Source organism: Agaricus bisporus (genome assembly GCF_000300575.1).
Source record: "Agaricus bisporus var. bisporus H97 unplaced genomic scaffold AGABI2scaffold_1, whole genome shotgun sequence".
Lineage (NCBI taxonomy): Eukaryota > Fungi > Basidiomycota > Agaricomycetes > Agaricales > Agaricaceae > Agaricus > Agaricus bisporus.
Window position 1 is genome coordinate 477,837 of NW_006267344.1, and position 17,276 is coordinate 495,112.

The following is a 17,276-nucleotide window of genomic DNA, read 5'->3' on the forward strand; positions in this document are numbered from 1 at the left end:
GACGCGCCCGTCGCCTTCTACACCCATGGCAAGTGCATTCTGCTTTGTCAATATTGTACTCATGTCGCTGGCAGGCAATGCAAATCACAACAGGAACGTCCGAACTCCGGGACATCACAAAAATGGAGCGCATCGGTGAGCCAATCAAGATTGTATATTGACATTTGTTCCTGATCATGAACAACCAGGCGCACATTCCCATATCCATGGCTTGGGTCTCGACGATAGGCTAGAACCTCGGGCGAATGCACAAGGGCTCGTCGGACAGGCGAAAGCGCGTAAAGCTGCCGGGATGATTCTTAGAATGGTGCAAGAGGGTCGAATTGCTGGTCGTGCCATACTCTTTGCTGGACCACCTTCGACAGGAAAAACAGCTATCGCCATGGGTATGGAAAACTTCCTTGTTATGACTGAACTCATGTCCTTTCATATTCTATAGGAATGGCTCAGTCGCTCGGCTCAGACGTCCCTTTTACTACAATCGCCGCCAGCGAGGTTTTCTCTCTATCCATGTCAAAAACAGAAGCGTTAACACAAGCATTCAGACGAAGCATCGGTGTACGAATAAAGGAGGAGACAGAACTTATCGAAGGAGAGGTTGTCGAGATTCAGATCGACCGAAGCTTAACTGGAGTGTGTCTTTTTCTTTCCCTTCTTCGCTTACACCTCTCACGAGCATCATAGGCTACAAAAACAGGGAAACTAACAATCAAAACGACTGACATGGAGACAATCTATGATCTTGGGATGAAAATGATTGAGGCCTTGACAAAAGAAAAAGTTCTTGCTGGAGATGTCATTGCTATCGACAAGACCTCCGGTAAAGTTTCAAAACTTGGTCGTTCATTCGCACGATCAAGAGACTATGACGCTATGGGTGCTGATGTACGCACCTTCTCTTTTTTTCAACCGCTGAAAAAGGTCACATACGTATTTTCACCCCTCAGACCAAATTTGTTCAATGTCCCGAGGGCGAAATCCAAAAACGAAAAGAAGTCGTACACACTGTGTCGCTTCATGAAATCGACGTGATTAACAGCCGAACGCAAGGTTTCCTTGCACTCTTCGCTGGAGATACCGGAGAAATTGGACCTGAACTACGAAACCAAATTAATACGAAAGTAGGAGAGTGGCGAGAGGAAGGTAAAGCAGAAATTATCCCAGGCGTGAGTACTCATCTTATCCCACTTATTCGCTCATTTCATAATTTTCTTTTCAGGTCTTATTCATTGATGAAGTTCATATGCTGGATATTGAATGTTTTTCTTTTCTTAACCGGGCACTAGAGAGTGAACTCGCGCCTCTCGTCATAATGGCCTCCAATCGTGGCATGTCCAGAATCAGAGGCACAAAATTCCGAAGTCCACACGGCCTACCCGTAGACTTACTCGACCGAGTCCTAATCGTCACCACAAAACCCTACACCCCCGAAGATATTCAACAAATCATCGAAATCCGTTGTCAGGAAGAAGATACCCAACTCACATCAGAAGCCATTACCGTACTAACAACGATGGCCACGCAAACTACACTCCGATATGCACTCAATTTGATTTCGACGGCACAGATTATCGCGAAGAAGAGAAAGGCAGAGAAAGTGGATGTAGAGGATTTGAGGAGGGCGTATACGTACTTTATGGATGAGAAGAGAAGTGTACAATGGTTGAAGGAGCAACAGGGGACGTTGGTGTTTGATGAAATTAAACAGGGAGATGGGGATGATGATCCTATGGCCGGTTGATGTTGATGATGGGTCGCTTCACTTAGACTCCATGGACCTGTCGTCATACATTTTGTTGGGGCATCTGACTTAGAATGAATCTCCCTCCATATCGCATTGTTGGAACACCGGTTCCGAACACAACGCTCTCTTAATGGTCCGGTGTAAAAATATATGAAACTCCGAGACAAGTTGCTGAACTTGAGGACTTTATAGAGTGTCTTATCCGCTTGGTAGTAAATGCTTCTTTGCTTTACATTTATCTACCTATCTCTGCTCAAGGTCGCTAGACACATAGTCTGAAGGCGACGTTAACGCTTACTGCATTCATCGTATTTTAAGCTCAATTGATCCTGCACAACAACGACACCGTTAATTAATTATAAATACTCGGATCTCCGAGCCTGTTTCTATATTTGTTCGGCCTACACCTTCAAGCCTCCCTGGATGCTGAACCACTGAAACCTGTATTCACATAACACATCCAAAATATATTCCGCATCTATTTCTAATAATTACGATTGTCAACGTAGAATTCAGATACGAATCAGATACATAGCATTAACGATATTATCATAAAAGAGGTTCGTTCTGCCAAGAAACGGTGGTATCTACTTCGGAAACATCTATTGTTTGGGTATAGCGGCCACCTGAGCATAGGAAAGGCCTGTGTCTTCAGTGTCCGGGTCATTAACATGTTCCCATGGTTCGTCAATAGTAAATTCATCTGGGGTATTGTCGTCCAGGACAATGACGGAACGAATGTGAGGTATAACTTCAAAATCATTGGCACCTTCGAATTGCAGTCAGTACGCAGAGTAATATAATACGTGTACATGCTAGCTTTTAAGAAAGCGTACCTTTGGATTTGCGTGGCTTCTTCCCTACACGTAGGAGATCTGCGAGCTTGACCTCGTAACGTGAAGGTTGTTCAATGGCGACCGCCACAAAACCTATATTCTCCTTCCAACTGTCAGATAGGACCTGCCCATCTATATCATCCTGCTCATAATCCTCCTTCTCTCTAAGTCGTGTTCCACTTTCTGTCAGTGACGAAGATGAATTACGTGCATGACCTTTCGAACTTGACAACGTGGTTCCATGGTGAGCTTTCTTGGTGCGCATCTTGACAAAGTCGGCAGCTTTCTTGAGACGCTGTCGTTCATGCTCGTAAGCTCTATCAGCCTTGTGGAATGTGGGCTTGGATGAGGGAGTAAGGGGTGATGCCGCCACACCTGCTTTCCCATTCTCCTCAGGTACATTGTCGGTCTGAGTAAGGGAAGAAGCGTTCGAAGACAAAGTCTTCTTAGAGTACTTGGATGACTGACGAGGAAGAGGCATAGTGTGTTGATAGGTAGTGGTTGATTGGTAAGGGGGTTTGAGATGGTAAGAGACACAGGTTGGAGTGCCAGCGAATAGGTGGATATAAAAGACTCAGTCGGCTGAATGGGGTGACTTGAATTGCTTATGCCAGAATGATGCACTATTACCTATCTTATCGCCCCCTAACTCGTCTCAGGTGCAAATAACAACACCATTCTTGCCGTGTGCCCCGAGGGATCCGGAAAACTGTGCCACACCATTTGCGGTGGATGTAGCGCAAAGGATCGGTAGAGCATATATACTAGACATTAGTTGCTCCTCCTAGGATGAAGGCTTTTAGATGATACGATGTTTGGGATAAAAGCGCCGAGAAGACCATTCATGATCAGGGTTGCCTTCGAAGCTAGCTGTAATTAATTAGGCACGTGCTTCGCACGGGACACGGAAAGAACACGGAAAGACGGACAAGCATCCAAGGACGAATGACAAACTAATGATGTGGGTCGTTGAGCTCCAAGCACAACTTGTCGGGGAACAAGCGAGATATGAATATTGGAATATTCGGAGCCCCTACTCTGGTAAGTTATGACGCTACCCATGACCGCATCTGGCGTGACCAACATTACTATTAGTAGGCCTTCGGACCTATATGTCAAGGACTTCTTGTTCATCCAACATCACTGTCTGAAGCACCACTAAATCGGTCATCCACTACGTATCGTTTGTCGGGACAAATCACAATTGGCAATTAGTTCCGAAAATAAATAAATCAGCTTACAGTATACGATTTGCCTTATTTATATTATCATACCTATTGAAAAACGACATCCTCTCCTCTCCGTACACAATCGTAATTCTCATTGTTTAAGTTGTGGTTGCCTTAATTGTTGACCATTTGTTCAACCGTGCGGACTCGAGGTCCGGCCAAGAGGGATCAAGGCCTATGACATCGCGTATCCTGGCATACAACTTGAATTCCAATGAAGCGCAGGTAAGAAAATGTAGTCTAACAACCCGCAATACTAATTAGAGGTACTCCTACTCTACTGGAGATATAAAAAGTTTCAAATTACCACTAAGATTCTTGCATTGAAGGTCACGCCGATATAGTGATTTCTTTCGTTCAAGAGCTCGCCATAATGCATATCATAAGGTGACATCCATCGGAATCTCTTTCAAATTCCTTGACGTGGTTGTTTCCCTCTACATCTTATGCGCACCATGTATACTCAATATCGGAAATTATACTATACGCCACTCTCTTTTGAACCCTTTCAATCCTTCGCCACAACGAATGTTAAGGTTCTTGACTCGATACTGCTCACCCATCTTGAACTACTATAAATCGAGTTTTTCGAGCCTTGCAAGGCGGCTATCGCGCCCAAAAGACTGCTAGTCCAATGTTTGGAATGACAAGGATAAAGACTGACCCCCATAGCTGAAGCTATAAAATCTATATGATTTCACTGTCTGAACTAGGTAGTCACATCTGCTCGTACTCTCAGCCATCTCGTATTCTCAGCAAAAAAAATGGTTTCTACTCAATATTTGCTAATTCTCTTCTCTTCCGCTTTACTGGTGAGGAGCGCTGAGCTGCTCGTAGCTTCTGATGCAGGTAAGCCTTTGCAAAATCAAGTTGTTGAGCCTATGTTGACATATATCATGGAATACATTTGAATTCCGCCGCTGGAAGGCAGCCAAGAAAATACAACTCTAACGGTCCTTAATATACCATACTAGACATATTCCCATTCTATCGGAATAATTCCCTTTGACAAATCGCCAGTAAGCAATTCAAAAGCTGCCCGAGATAAATCCATCGTGACGCCGAATCCAACATCGATATCCGGATCGCATTCCGGACATTCGTCAGCCATTTCAACCCTAATAGAGCGCCCTTCATCTACAACAACCGCTGTTAGATTCAATTTCATAATAATACACTGTTAACCTACAATTAACTTCGATGGTGCGACCGCAATTTTGAAAATCAGCGAAATCGTCCGGATTCAGAGCGGTTATCAGTTCCGTATCAGAAATAATGCGGCCACACGCCGATATCTAAGGAATAGAACGTTGTGAAACTAGGAGCAAGACAACACACTACGTAAACCTACACCAGTTTCATAATAAGACGCTGCACGATAAATTACTAAAGACGCTCAACAACTTGGAGTTTGCATTGAAGGCTTACCCTTCCCGGCACGAGCGGCGACTCGGAGAACACTATAACTTCCCACCAGCAAGGCGGAAAGGGAAAGTGCGAGTAGATTTTTGGTTAAAACCATTTGCTGAGACTAAGGGATGACTGAGAGTGAGGTCCCAGAGTGCGGAATCGTATATACTTTATAGCTTTAGATATAGCTAATAATAGGCTTGATCTTGTAATTCCGATTATAGTGATGACCACAGGTTGCCCTGGGGTATTTCGAGAGCTACCTTTATCCCTACTCTTTAAATCTCGCGCCCGTAAAGACGGCGCGTGTACTTGTCATTTTTACCCATGATACCAGTGGGTTGAGGGTCACCAGTACGCGTACTAAAAAAGAATACATTTTGATATTTTGAAGAAGCCATATATCATTGTATTCTTGTCCCACTCCTCCACAATATGCTCTTCAACTCCATGTCACCGCAAATAGTTGCTAAATTATCATTGTCGGAAACCTCGGTTAGTATTGTCTTAACCCTTGAGGTAATTTAGAAGGTGAAAAAATGGATACGGCCACATGAAAAGGCACGCTCAACGTCCACGGAGGTGGCTGCATGGAAAATAGAATGTTTGGCGCACCCAAACGACGGGCATGACGGCTATTGTGGCGTGCTATGTCGAGATGAACACCTTCCGGCGTGTATATGAAAGCCCAGACAAGTACTTAGTACTTATCAATCGGACCGGAAAGTGCCGCCAACCGACTCTTTCTCAATTTCTCCCCAACGTCTCCGTGAAACCCTTCGACACACCCTCAATGGACACCGAGTTCGACTTAGACTCACTCACCAACCTTGAAGAAAAGTTCGCACCCCATTTTCCCTCCCCAATCCCCGATAAAAGTTGTTTCATTAACATCTAAACTTCTCGCGAAAATCCCAGGTTCTATCAAGACGGTTATCAAGACGGATACGATCATGGCCGTAAGCATGGGTATCATGAAGGAAAAGTTTTAGGTAGTGAAAAGGGTTACGAAATGTGGGAGGAACTTGCTTTTTATCAAGGTTTTGCTACGACTTGGCAGACATTCCTGTTGCGACATGGATCCAATACCGATGAGTATGTTCCACTCAAATTATTCCTATTTCATTTTCAAACCTACCCCCTCCCTAATTCAAGTCGTATCCTGAGTAACATCAAGCGACTACTCGACTTGATACAAGAATTTCCCAAGACGAATCCACCAACGAACACAGATAAATCTTCTGATCATGAACTTGACGTGGAAAAACTGTTCAGTCGTATTCGATCGCGATATCGAGTTTTATGTTCTTCTCTCGGTATACCGCCTAGATTGAGGACGGCAGCGACGTCAGATCAAAATGTCCATCCGACGACGACGACTCGAGACGAGGAATCAGTAGTAGAAAATGATGGCGAGAGTTCGGGATCGTCGAAACCTAAACCGAAAGTGTGGTCTATCATGTCTCAACTTGATTCGTCGGTCACGAATCAAGACTTGAGTTATTGAAGCCACAAGTGCATGTGGGTTCGATATAATGGAATATCTCATCGGTAAGTTATAGCATCTTTGATCCCTTTTTTGTCGTAATGTTTAATTGTCGGGGCAGCACTTCGAGTAACGCCTGGATGTGGCGAACTCCAGTTGCAGAGTTTTGTTACCACTGCGGCCATCTCCACCGTGGTAAGTATTTACTCTGACTTCATTTGCAGTCAAAAGTAATTTACATTTCTACTAGGCTGCGCATGGAACTTAGGTGTATCCTGCCGTCAATAATTGCATGATGAGAAGTTGGGAATCTATTAGTCGAGGTTGCTCGTAATGTACAAGAGTTCCGCAAGATGCTCTACCATGGTGAGATGACACCATCAAGTAGATATAGTATACCATTTGAAGCCTATTCGACATTGAGAATGGACTATCGAACAGGGAAAATGCAGGCTTACCTCTTTCATCGATTTTATATGCTTCTTGCCATCGAGTGTGACCCGAGTCCATGCCGGTCCCTTGCCATCATTCTTAGGAATAGGCTGGACAGAGATAGTCTTGTTATCCAACAAAGTTTGATACTCCTTTGAATTGAAATCCATGTGGAAACCCTATAAAATGGAGATTAGAAGCGGATCGACTTAGAATGGAGGAGACTTTGACATGCCGAGATAATGTGGGCTGATATCCATTGCTCAACGTTCTCCTTTGACTGCTTATCATACTGTGCTTCTGTGATTTTAACATCATCGCCGTTGTGATCATGAGCAGGTCCTTGATGACTGCAGAAGTGTCAGACGTCACCATGAAGAAACATATCTGAGTAGACGCACGGTTTCCGCGACAGTGCCATAACAGCCTTATTCGTGGGCACGAAAAGGGTGTACTTTTGACTTGTGTCATCCAAGATCCTGCTGAGCGCGATTTCGCGAGCATAAGAGTAGAAGATGGAGGCAGAAGGTTCGATGGTCAGGAGGTCTGCCAAGGACGGTCGGTCATGCTTCTTGGGAATAAAGTCGTCGCTAATGGATGCCATGATGACCTGTTCAGTTGTTGAGGCTGATACAAAAGACAGGGCAGAGAGGAGGAAGAGTGAGAGGCAGTGGAGCTTCATGGTGTAAGCGTACAATGACGCCGCTGCAGTTCTATGGACGAGGCTAATTTCGGCAACTGCCGACTTGGCTGCATCTGGTCCTGTTCGTCATTCATCTGCATCGTGCCTTTTGCCTTTTGTTCCTTTGACCGAATAGCAATACAAACTGACGAGCGCGACCTCTCCAAGCGGATACAGCTCGTACTATTACGCATCGAAAAACGCTTTTCTGCAGACTAGGGTGTAGAGACCTGCCTCCCTGATGTCTTTCTCTAGGATGGGAGACTTTGCCCCAGGCTGATGTTGCTGGCTCTGGCTGCCTTCGACTTTGTTGGTGATAGTACTGGGTTACTGGTGTCCATATTCTATATAAGGGCGCACACTGGGCAACAGACAACATGAGCAAGAATAACTCTGTTCTCCATGTACGTAGACTTCTTCTCCCCTTCCCTTCCCTTCCCTTCCCTTCACTTCCTATCTTCCGGTATCAAGGCTTTCTCTAGAATTTATTTTTATCGTACGGTTCATTTCTGCAGTCCAATCTCACACGGAATATCCTTCTCCTGTCACTGGATCGCTCCTCATTGATATGATCTTACTAGTGAGTGTTTGTTTTTCCTATTGTGAATTGTTATTAACCTTTTTCTGCTCCTATGAAGGAAGTCGTACGTGCTTTCAACTGGGTTATCCAAAAAACAATGGTTAAGAGAGCAAGTTCAGATAGCTATCACTGGATGACTAACGGATTTCATCTAGGCATTTCATTGGGCAACTTCGAATGGACTGCTCGTGAAATTGAAGAAGCATGGCGTGAGTTTCTTTTTTCAAGAACGAGATAACGCATATAAACCTTTTATTTTCAAGATATTGCTGATAGCCTTGGGCTGAGGGGTCCTATTTCCGAACGATGTGAACACCAGTAAGCGTTATACAAAAGATTTCTTAGAAACACTGTTGCGACTTATTATGTAGTATGTTCCATCGTGAACGCCCTGAAAAGGAATACGAGTAAGTCTTCAAGCATCGCCCGTAACCAACACTAGAAAATAGTCCTCTGTGCAGGAAGTATAACATGAGCACTATGACTTTTTCACCTTTGGTTAATGGTGTCTTGGTGAGCCTCCCCTACGTTCCGAAATAAACATTGTTCGTTACTTTTGTTCTTTAGTACAACAATGGTATCCAGCTGGCTCTCGTTTCGACACGCATCGAGGAGCTTCTCTAACTACATCAAAGAATTGAAATCATCCGAAGGTCGAGATAATATTCGTAAATCGAATTTGCTGAACAAGGTTTGTCTTTCATATCCCGAGAAGCTCTCGATCTAATCGAAAACTTACTGTTCTTCTTAGAACTTGGCACCACGCCCGGAGCTCTTGCCCTCGCCGGGTCGCTAGAAAGATCAACACTAGCTGTGTCATATTAGGAACAATGAGCGCTGAACAATTACTTGAAGATTTGAAGGCTGTTGAAGTGATACCGAAATTGATGCCAGAGATTGTGCAGAAGATTCAAGATCTCTTCAGCTTCGGTTAGTGGATGACCTTCCACAACATCTAGAAATACTTGAGAAATACAGGAATATTTTACAAATCGGATCAAGGGTCCTTGCCGGACATGCCGGTGACTAAATCGGGAGAATACGTTAATAGCGGATCCCTGGAATTTGAAATTATTTTATTTTTATTTTATTCTATTTTTATTTTCAGGGCGTGTACGCTCGTGTACGGAAGACCGGCTCTTAATCCTTTGGGACGAGAGAGTTTTGATATCCGAGTAATTTGCGCTGTAGTAGGTGCAGACCCAATCAGATCTAACTCATCCTCTCCAGTGATATACTGTTCTTCCCGACACGTGTCAGGGTATGTATCTCTGCGGTCAGGTTGTAGAAGCGTCCGTGTCGCGCTTATTTCTCGGCGGACGTGAGACGTTGCCTTAGGTTATGTTCCTAATTGGCTTCGGCTTCGCTGCCAGTGCTGACGCGTTGATGGCGCTAAGGTAATAAATCCCCTCTCCCATGTACGTCGACTTTTGCTTCTCTCGTCTTCGCTTTCTAATCCTTCTGATACCTGAAGATAACGACCACGTCAAGGTTTCTTTTATCACACGGTTTATTTCCGCTGCCCAAATTTCACATGGAGTCCCCTCCACCAGCTACTAAAATCGTTCCCGTGAACCAGTGTGGATTCTCATGATCTCATTGCCTTGTCAGCAACATTATCGTTCATCAAATAAATGATCTTTCCCCCACGGACCAATCGATAAAAGGAAGAGAGCACATTCGCATTTTTTTTTTTCATTCCTTCTTCCCTCCCACATCGTTTTGTAATTGAGTCTCATACCAGATATGGCCAGCGGAGCAGATGTCAAAGTCGAGTTCGATCCGAAGGATATGCCTTTTAGAAGGTTAGGTCCTTCGGGTTTAAGAGTGCCGGTGTTCGCTTTAGGTGGATGTGAGTGTATAAACGATGATTTCTTATGTGATTTGTTTTGGGAAACTCGTTGTTTTAGGGCTTACACTTGGAGGAACTGTTAAGGGCGATCCGGTCAAGGTAAATGAATATGAATACTTAAAGAAATCGTTTTCGTATCTGATATACTTTCTTTAGGAAATAATTAAAACTGCTTTTGATGCTGGGATCAACATGTTTGATACTGCTGAGGCTTATGCGAAAGGAGAATCGGAGCGCGAAATGTAAGCATCTATGAACCCTTTTTGTCCCGCACAAACAAGAAGCAAAGCATACGAGATTTAACTCTCTTTTCCCGATTCATTCATTGATGTGATATTTATTCTTATTCTCTTTTCTCTCTCTTTTCAACAGGGGAAGAGTTATTCAAGAACTTGGAATAAGGCGAACCGACATAATTATTTCGACCAAGCTTTTCTGGGGCGTTAGGAGTGGACATAACGCTTCGGGATTATCTCGCAAACAGTACGTAGATATTCAACGCCACTTTCTCATCTATGATCTAGACACCGATACTAATAATGAAATAGTATCATTGAAGGTACCAAGGAAAGTTTGGAACGTATGGGATTGGATTATGTAGATGTCATTTTTGCTCATCGATATGATGTTACCAGTGAGTGAAATTCTACTTCTTCTCGTAAATTGTTATTGACTCGGGTTTGTAGTTCCTATGGAGGAAGTCGTACGTGCTTTCAACTGGGTTATCGAAAAAGGATGGGTAAGAGAACAAGAGATTCTCATCCTCAAGCTAGCACTGATAGATTTCATTTAGGCGTATTATTGGGCAACTTCTGAGTGGACTGCTCGTGATATCGAGGAAGCGTGGCGTAAGTTATTCTTCCCTCAAGTTGAATTAGATAGGATATTAAACTTTTCTTTTAAGATGTCGCTGATAAACTTGGTCTTGTGGGACCTATCGCTGAACAATGTCAACACCAGTAAGTGCTCTACGAATTGGCCATTCAAGAATCGTTACGACTTATCATATAGTATGTTCCACCGTGAACGCCCTGAAAAGGAATACGAGTAAGTCCTACCACTTCAAAATATCGACTCTCATTAATACTTTCAAAAAAACAGTCCATTGTACAGGCAATACAAGATGTCTACTACGACCTTTTCATCTTTAGCCGGTGGTCTCTTGACTGGAAAAGTGAGCGGGTCTGCTCGGTATCGAAATAGATATTGTTCGCTAACTCTTTAAAGTACAACGATGGTATCCCAACTGGTTCTCGTTATGACACCCACTCGACATTCTTCGCCAAGACTATCGAAGCGCTCCAATCACCCGAAGGTCAAGAAAAGATTCGTAAAGTGAAAGAATTAACGAAACTGGCTGAACAAGGTCTGTACCAAAACCTCTCTCAACATCAAACAAAAAGTTCTCAAAATATGATTCTAGAACTGGACACTACGCCGGGAGCTCTCGCACTCGCTTGGGTAGCTAGAAACACCAACACAGGTTGTGTCATCTTGGGAGCATCGAGCGCTGAACAATTACGCGAAAATTTGAAGGCGGTGAAAGTGATACCGAAATTGACGCCGGAGATTATGCAGAAGATTGAAGATATTTTGCAGAATAAACCTTCGCCTCCGGTTAGTCTATTCGAGAGTTTTTTTGTCGATTGATTTTTGACTGGTTTTTTTTTTTTTTAGGATATGTATGGGAGATTGCCTATTGATCCTTTGGGACGAGAGCCTTTGTATATTTGAGCGATTTGCGTTGTATCAGATATCTTATCAAATTAAATTTTTATGTCCGTATTTCTGTGCTTCTCTGGTGATTATCAGTAAATATGTGTTGCCTTAAGTTGTTGTACAAATTGCACGCGTGGGCCATCAAAGGCGGCGCGTAGTCTCTGAAAGTCATGGATAATAGCCCAGCCTGTTGTGCCGGGCGGACGTGTAGTCGTGCTTAGTCTGGCGTCAAGTGACTCAAGTCGGCGAGATGTGAGGTTCTTGGAAGCGCTAGGAAGTAACAACCGAAAGAGGGTTCTTCTCTACTCTGACAGTGACTTCGATTATCATTTTTAAAGAAGACAAGGCCAGCTTCGGAGACGTAAAGAGTGTGTGGTGATCAAGTATAAAACGGGGAAGAAAAAAATTCTTTACCGCCCACTCAACATGTATCGCTACTTTCCAGTCATTTTGCCACTGCTCGCCTATGTATTCAACGTAGCTGGAGCTAACACAACTGAAAGCCAAGTGAGTTGTTTTCCTTATACTCTAATGTTGTAACGTCAATCGAAGTTCTGCCAACCAGGAAAAATCTAACTCGGATACCCATTCACTTTTACTGTGTGCGAACCCAAGATTAACATCACCTTGTACGATGATCCTTTGGGATGATCTAGAGTGTATGGAGTTGCCTCTTGAGTGGGATAACATTGTGACTAGCGTTGCGCCGAGAGGAAATGGGCAACATTGTATTTTATATCGGTGCGCTTGCCTTTCGCTCTTCACTAAGAGAAAAAAGAACTAGCTTAAAAGGGTCTCTACTATAGGGATTATGGTTGTAATGGCCCGAGTTTGGAGATTACGAGGTATACACCTGAACTTTCGAATTTCGAGAACCAAGTCTCGTCGTTCCGGTGTTTTGCCGACTTTTTGAACCTTCCTTGATGTAATGATTGAATGATATAACAATGGATGAAAGTGCTAATAAGTGCCCCATGGCCCAGCTGGCTAAGGCGTCTGACTGTTATCACATGGCAATCAGAAGATCGAGAGTTCGAGCCTCTCTGGGGCAGGCTATTCCTAGTAGAGTATTTTTTCCTCTCCTTTTCAAATTCTAGTCGCCCGGAATTCTGTGGTTGATGCCCTGGAATTTTCTGCTTGGGAATGAACGGTAAAAAAAAATTCGGATGGATGCGTTTTTGATTTACTTGGAGAGCGGCGCACTGAACAAAACATATTTTAGGCGTGTTGATTGCTTGGCCCTGGTTCCTTGGTAACTGGTTGCAACGTTGACCCTGGTTGCGAGAACAAGGAACAGAGACAGGGACCCCGTGCAATGAGTGGAAGAACAGGGGCTGGAGAGAGCTGTGAAAGCAGAGCAGTGGCAGGGGTCCGAGTAAGTATCTTGAGGAGAGAAAGACGGAAAGTCGCTGCTCAGCTTTCCTCTCTGTCCTCGACGCTCCAATGGACACTCCCACCCTTCCCCACCCAGATTCTCCAGAGGGCGAGCGCTCTGCGACGCCCGGTCTGCAGCGGACTCCGCTCTCCACCTCTCCCATGCCCCATCCTGTCCCTGTAACGCGCACCGTCGCTATCATCAAACACCATGCCCTCCACCATCGGTTCGACATTGAACCCAGAATCCAGGGCGCTAGCTTCGAGGTGAGCCTACCTCTCTTTCTACCCGTCTACATCACTCTCAAATCTTCTGATAGATCGTCAAAGAAAGGCAGATGGAATTCGACGTAGAGACCGATCCAGATGCGCTGTATGACCTATTTGGCGAAGATGCAGATTCTCTCGCAGAGTAAGGACCATCCGTTCATTTAACTCGAGTTCATCTCCCCTTGAATTCATTAATCAAACTTCAGGGGTCCCGTATGGGTTTATGTTCTCGAGCGCAAACGCGCAGTCGAGGTGTGGAATACTCTCATGGGCGATATCGATCCCCTAGTCGCACGCATCGAAGCTCCCAACTCTCTCCGCGCACTCTATGGTATTTCGCGCGAACAAAATGGACTTATGGGTTCTCCTGATACTCAAACTGCTGAAGTTCAAATATCTGCTCTCTTTGCTTCTTCTCCTCCTTTTCGTACTTCGGATCTTCCCTTTGATGGTGATGAATCTCAACGTTACGATTCTGTACGGTCACTCTCTTCCTCCGTTCTCGAAAGTCTTCAACATGAACAGAGCGAAGCTGGTTATACCGCTAGCAGTGTTACCGGTGGTGCTGGTAGTATTCGATCCAATGGAAAACCACAATTCAAAGCTCGTCCTATACCTGCTACAAACGCAGAACCGGACATCAAGCCACGTATGACTCGTGCAGCATCTCTTCGTATCACGGGTGCAACTGCAGATGCCCGAGTATCTCCCAGCAGACCACGAGTACCATTGACAAAAGAACGTATTGCAGAAACGTTTGCTAATGTTCCTGGACATAAACGAGCATCTTCTATCGCTGTCGCTTCAACTGCACCTCCTGCTATTGCCCCCCGTATGACTAAAGCCGCTGCATTACGAATGTCTAAAGAAAGTGGTGGTAGTCCTAATGGTAAACCCAGAGCGTCGCCGATGAGACGTGTTGTTACGGATGGAGGAGCGAGTCCGAGTGCGGCTCAAAAGGCTCAAGCTACCTTTGAGGGTGTACCTGGACATAAGAGACGAGAGACAATCAGTGTCGCTAGTGTCAAACCACCGACTGTAGCCCCCAGACTGAATAAGAGCGCTGCTCTGCGACAAAATAGTATGGGAACTGCTAGTCCAGGTTCGTACATAAACATTCTCACTCCCTATTCTATCCTGACCCAATTTTTCACCAGCTAAAGGCTCTCCCGCAATCTCACGTACAACCTCATCAAATTCCCTAAGTCCAAGACGCCAATCTCTCGCACCACCCACACCACACCAAACACCATCTACACCCAACCGTCGATCTATATCCGCCCTCGACATTCATACACCCAAATCACCTCTCTCCCGACGTGACTCAGATACCACTTCCACCACACCGAGTCGATCACCGAGTGTAATAGCAAAATCACGTCCACGTCCTAGTAGTGTCATTTTACCCCCTTCAATTACTCCGAGGACGAATAGGAGTGCTGCTTTGAGAGCGGCTAAACAGGAGGCTGAAGCGCTTCAGGCTGAGGCTGCTGCGAAGAAAAAGAAAGCGGCTAGGAATTCTAGAGCTCCGCCTTCTAGTTTTAAGGCTGGTACGATTTCTACTTGATATATATATATATAAATCGCTGGAGTATACCACCACCACGTTTTTTTTTCCTCTTCGTTGACGATTGCGGATTATCTATGATTATTATTTATTTCTTTTTCTCCCTTATGCATGTATCTCTCTCTGTCTGTCTGACAATCTTATAGGTTTATTTATTGCTTCTGTTATATACTGAAGTGTCAGGTTTCGCTTTCCAAAATGTAAATACAAAAAGTAAAAAATTTGTAGAAAAATTGTATTTTTGCTACAAAAACATTCAAACAAAACACTCCGATAACTACGCATACTTCTGGATATCCTCTGGGGAAGGACCGGTTGGTTCATCTGAAGCTGCTAAATTACATTGATGAAATGCTCTAACTTGATCAGGCGTAAACGCTCCAACGACAGTATGAAGAAGACCTCGATTATGGAACAGGACGAAATCGTTTTCTTTCCAGTCATGAGGATAAACGAGCTGTTTGTTTCGAAAAAGAATAGATTGGTAACATGTTATCTTTCTTTTGAAGAAGTTAAAAAAAAGATAACTTACTGAAGGAGAGATGGCGGGACGTTGCATTTCGTAGAGAAGTTCACGGACTTGTTTGAGATCGGTGATATGTGCACCATAGGGGTATAGTGTTCCTTTACGATTTGTACCTTGAGGAAGTGGATCGATATAGAGCTCTTTTACACCACATGGATGAACTTGGAAATGTAAATTTCCAGTAACAGGGTTCTTCCAAGTCTTCAAAAAACCTCAATACGAAACATTTTGAGGTAGAGCTAAAGAAGAAACATACCATAGGAAACACTTTGATCTTCGATTCCTCCCAAGATGGTAATTCATCCAAAGGTAACTCCTTTCCCTCACTCTCAATACCCAATCCCGTAGACATCGCACGAGCAGGAGCCATCCAAACATAAGGATGAGGCGCATATCTCACCGTCGTCCTAACCGCCAAACTTTTATACTCATCACTCAACATCTCAAACATAGTCCTCCCCGAAACAAAAGCCGTAGTCCCTAAAGGCACTTCCAATTCATCTCCCGTCCCATCATCATACCTACATATCTGACTTTCTCCTTTAGGCACTGTCAAGCCATATAGAGTAGTGACTTTGGGTGGGTTCAAGTCGTATAAGGCGGCATCGATGTGCCAACGGTAATATCTTGTAGCTTTGAGTTCTTCTTCTGGCGGAATACGAGTCTTATGAAAGGTGGTGTGGGATGGATGTTTCAGTTTAGCTTCGGCTAGACCTTCGTGGTTGTAAACTGTTCCGTTACCGATAAGTTGAACTTGAGGTACGCGAGGAATGGTTTTGAGATCAGGATGTAGGATGGATGCTTTGGTGGATTGAGTTTTGTTGTTCCCGTGTCCATATGATTCGGATGAGGGATCGAAAGACTGGAATAGATTAGATATATCTTTTTGATTTCATTTTATGAGAATTACCTTGGTCAATGCATATTGATCTTCTGGTGTAACGACGACATTACGGAAAAGGAGAGCATCATACTGTTTAAAGTGATCGGTAAGGAAAGGCCATTTACCCAGTGATAGCGACGCCATACCTTGTACAAGGCCTCTTGAACCTCCTTCAGTTGCTCAGGTGTCAATTTGCCCGGATGAAGACCAATGACTTCACGTCCAAAGTTGGCGAATTTGGAGGCGTCAGCAGAGGCAGGGAGGGGGAGGGGCGCAAGTTCAATGGCCATGGGAGATAAGACTGGTGCTAAGGGAAACTGCGCAGACTTGCTTACACGGCGGACAAAACAACTGTCAATTGATTGGCCGGGGTTTGCTGTCAATTGATTTGTCAGTTGATCAGTTGTCACTCGGGTGTCACGCTAAATTGCTTGTGTGTCACGCTCTGGTACGAGATGTACTGCGCATCATGATGCATATGTGAACATGACTACATTACTATGTAGACGAAACTTAGGGGGTAACACCGTAACAACCTCTGTCACATGTGCCAATAGCTGAATTTGCAATTGACAGATCAGTTGACAGTTAACCCTAACCTATCAATTGACAGTTGTTTTGTCCGCCGTGTTATATAGATAGTGGCTCCGCCCGATGTCATTACACTGCCGTGATAAAGTTATTCC

General features: G+C 44.3%; 7 protein-coding genes and 1 non-coding gene across 8 annotated transcripts; 5 read left to right on the forward strand and 3 right to left on the reverse strand.

Annotated features, from left to right (window-relative positions):
- The first annotated feature begins 10 nt into the window (after positions 1-10).
- On the forward strand, positions 11-1,917 carry AGABI2DRAFT_189260 (DNA helicase TBP-interacting protein). Its single transcript, XM_006453866.1, has 7 exons — positions 11-28; positions 75-135; positions 189-386; positions 440-633; positions 685-885; positions 948-1,166; positions 1,220-1,917. Exons 1-7 carry the CDS (start codon positions 26-28, stop codon positions 1,739-1,741), a joined length of 1,398 nt encoding a protein of 465 aa, XP_006453929.1. The 5' UTR covers positions 11-25; the 3' UTR covers positions 1,742-1,917.
- A 287-nt stretch (positions 1,918-2,204) lies between these two features.
- On the reverse strand, positions 2,205-3,208 carry AGABI2DRAFT_175668 (hypothetical protein). Its single transcript, XM_006453867.1, has 2 exons — positions 2,581-3,208; positions 2,205-2,513 (listed from the first exon to the last, which is right to left on the reverse strand). Exons 1-2 carry the CDS (start codon positions 3,059-3,061, stop codon positions 2,347-2,349), a joined length of 648 nt encoding a protein of 215 aa, XP_006453930.1. The 5' UTR covers positions 3,062-3,208; the 3' UTR covers positions 2,205-2,346.
- A 3,071-nt stretch (positions 3,209-6,279) lies between these two features.
- On the reverse strand, positions 6,280-7,852 carry AGABI2DRAFT_189261 (hypothetical protein). Its single transcript, XM_006453868.1, has 7 exons — positions 7,539-7,852; positions 7,373-7,487; positions 7,164-7,316; positions 6,956-7,114; positions 6,827-6,900; positions 6,375-6,770; positions 6,280-6,314 (listed from the first exon to the last, which is right to left on the reverse strand). The coding sequence occupies exons 1-4, from the start codon at positions 7,817-7,819 to the stop codon at positions 7,064-7,066; spliced, it is 600 nt and encodes a 199-aa protein (XP_006453931.1). The 5' UTR covers positions 7,820-7,852; the 3' UTR covers positions 6,280-6,314; positions 6,375-6,770; positions 6,827-6,900; positions 6,956-7,063.
- Positions 7,853-8,451: 599 nt separating this feature from the next.
- Positions 8,452-9,023, forward strand: AGABI2DRAFT_113689 (hypothetical protein; the record flags this gene model as incomplete). The annotated part of the gene is made up of 5 exons (XM_006453869.1): positions 8,452-8,608; positions 8,663-8,717; positions 8,771-8,806; positions 8,861-8,912; positions 8,967-9,023. 5 exons carry the CDS (start codon positions 8,452-8,454, stop codon positions 9,021-9,023), a joined length of 357 nt encoding a protein of 118 aa, XP_006453932.1.
- A 1,059-nt stretch (positions 9,024-10,082) lies between these two features.
- AGABI2DRAFT_196511 (hypothetical protein) lies at positions 10,083-12,027 on the forward strand. Its single transcript, XM_006453870.1, has 13 exons — positions 10,083-10,251; positions 10,310-10,350; positions 10,408-10,493; positions 10,624-10,734; positions 10,800-10,885; positions 10,938-10,990; positions 11,045-11,099; positions 11,156-11,210; positions 11,263-11,298; positions 11,353-11,425; positions 11,479-11,617; positions 11,675-11,868; positions 11,929-12,027. Exons 1-13 carry the CDS (start codon positions 10,146-10,148, stop codon positions 11,983-11,985), a joined length of 1,092 nt encoding a protein of 363 aa, XP_006453933.1. The 5' UTR covers positions 10,083-10,145; the 3' UTR covers positions 11,986-12,027.
- A 911-nt stretch (positions 12,028-12,938) lies between these two features.
- On the forward strand, positions 12,939-13,022 carry AGABI2DRAFT_t1. The gene has a single exon. It is a non-coding gene; the product is annotated as a tRNA-Asn (tRNA).
- Positions 13,023-13,506: 484 nt separating this feature from the next.
- Positions 13,507-15,181, forward strand: AGABI2DRAFT_61329 (hypothetical protein; the record flags this gene model as incomplete). Its single annotated transcript, XM_006453871.1, has 4 exons — positions 13,507-13,611; positions 13,665-13,756; positions 13,821-14,716; positions 14,778-15,181. The coding sequence occupies 4 exons, from the start codon at positions 13,507-13,509 to the stop codon at positions 15,179-15,181; spliced, it is 1,497 nt and encodes a 498-aa protein (XP_006453934.1).
- A 277-nt stretch (positions 15,182-15,458) lies between these two features.
- AGABI2DRAFT_196515 (hypothetical protein) lies at positions 15,459-16,905 on the reverse strand (the record flags this gene model as incomplete). Its single annotated transcript, XM_006453872.1, has 5 exons — positions 16,737-16,905; positions 16,618-16,680; positions 15,964-16,569; positions 15,714-15,908; positions 15,459-15,638 (listed from the first exon to the last, which is right to left on the reverse strand). Exons 1-5 carry the CDS (start codon positions 16,878-16,880, stop codon positions 15,459-15,461), a joined length of 1,188 nt encoding a protein of 395 aa, XP_006453935.1. The 5' UTR covers positions 16,881-16,905.
- Between the last annotated feature and the right edge of the window lie 371 nt (positions 16,906-17,276).

Coding starts and splice junctions, on each gene's coding strand:
- AGABI2DRAFT_189260 (XM_006453866.1), top strand. Junction 387..439: donor AAAAACAGCTATCGCCATGG/GTATGGAAAACT, acceptor CATATTCTATAG/GAATGGCTCAGTCGCTCGGC. Junction 634..684: donor TCGACCGAAGCTTAACTGGA/GTGTGTCTTTTT, acceptor CGAGCATCATAG/GCTACAAAAACAGGGAAACT.
- AGABI2DRAFT_196511 (XM_006453870.1), top strand. CDS start 10,146: ATGGCCAGCGGAGCAGATGTCAAAGTCGAGTTCGATCCGAAGGATATG. Junction 10,351..10,407: donor TTAAGGGCGATCCGGTCAAG/GTAAATGAATAT, acceptor TACTTTCTTTAG/GAAATAATTAAAACTGCTTT. Junction 11,100..11,155: donor TGATATCGAGGAAGCGTGGC/GTAAGTTATTCT, acceptor TTTTCTTTTAAG/ATGTCGCTGATAAACTTGGT.
- AGABI2DRAFT_189261 (XM_006453868.1), bottom strand. CDS start 7,819: ATGAAGCTCCACTGCCTCTCACTCTTCCTCCTCTCTGCCCTGTCTTTT. Junction 7,317..7,372: donor TATCAGCCCACATTATCTCG/GCATGTCAAAGT, acceptor TCCATTTTATAG/GGTTTCCACATGGATTTCAA. Junction 7,115..7,163: donor ATATAAAATCGATGAAAGAG/GTAAGCCTGCAT, acceptor AATGTCGAATAG/GCTTCAAATGGTATACTATA.
- AGABI2DRAFT_175668 (XM_006453867.1), bottom strand. CDS start 3,061: ATGCCTCTTCCTCGTCAGTCATCCAAGTACTCTAAGAAGACTTTGTCT. Junction 2,514..2,580: donor GAAGCCACGCAAATCCAAAG/GTACGCTTTCTT, acceptor TGCAATTCGAAG/GTGCCAATGATTTTGAAGTT.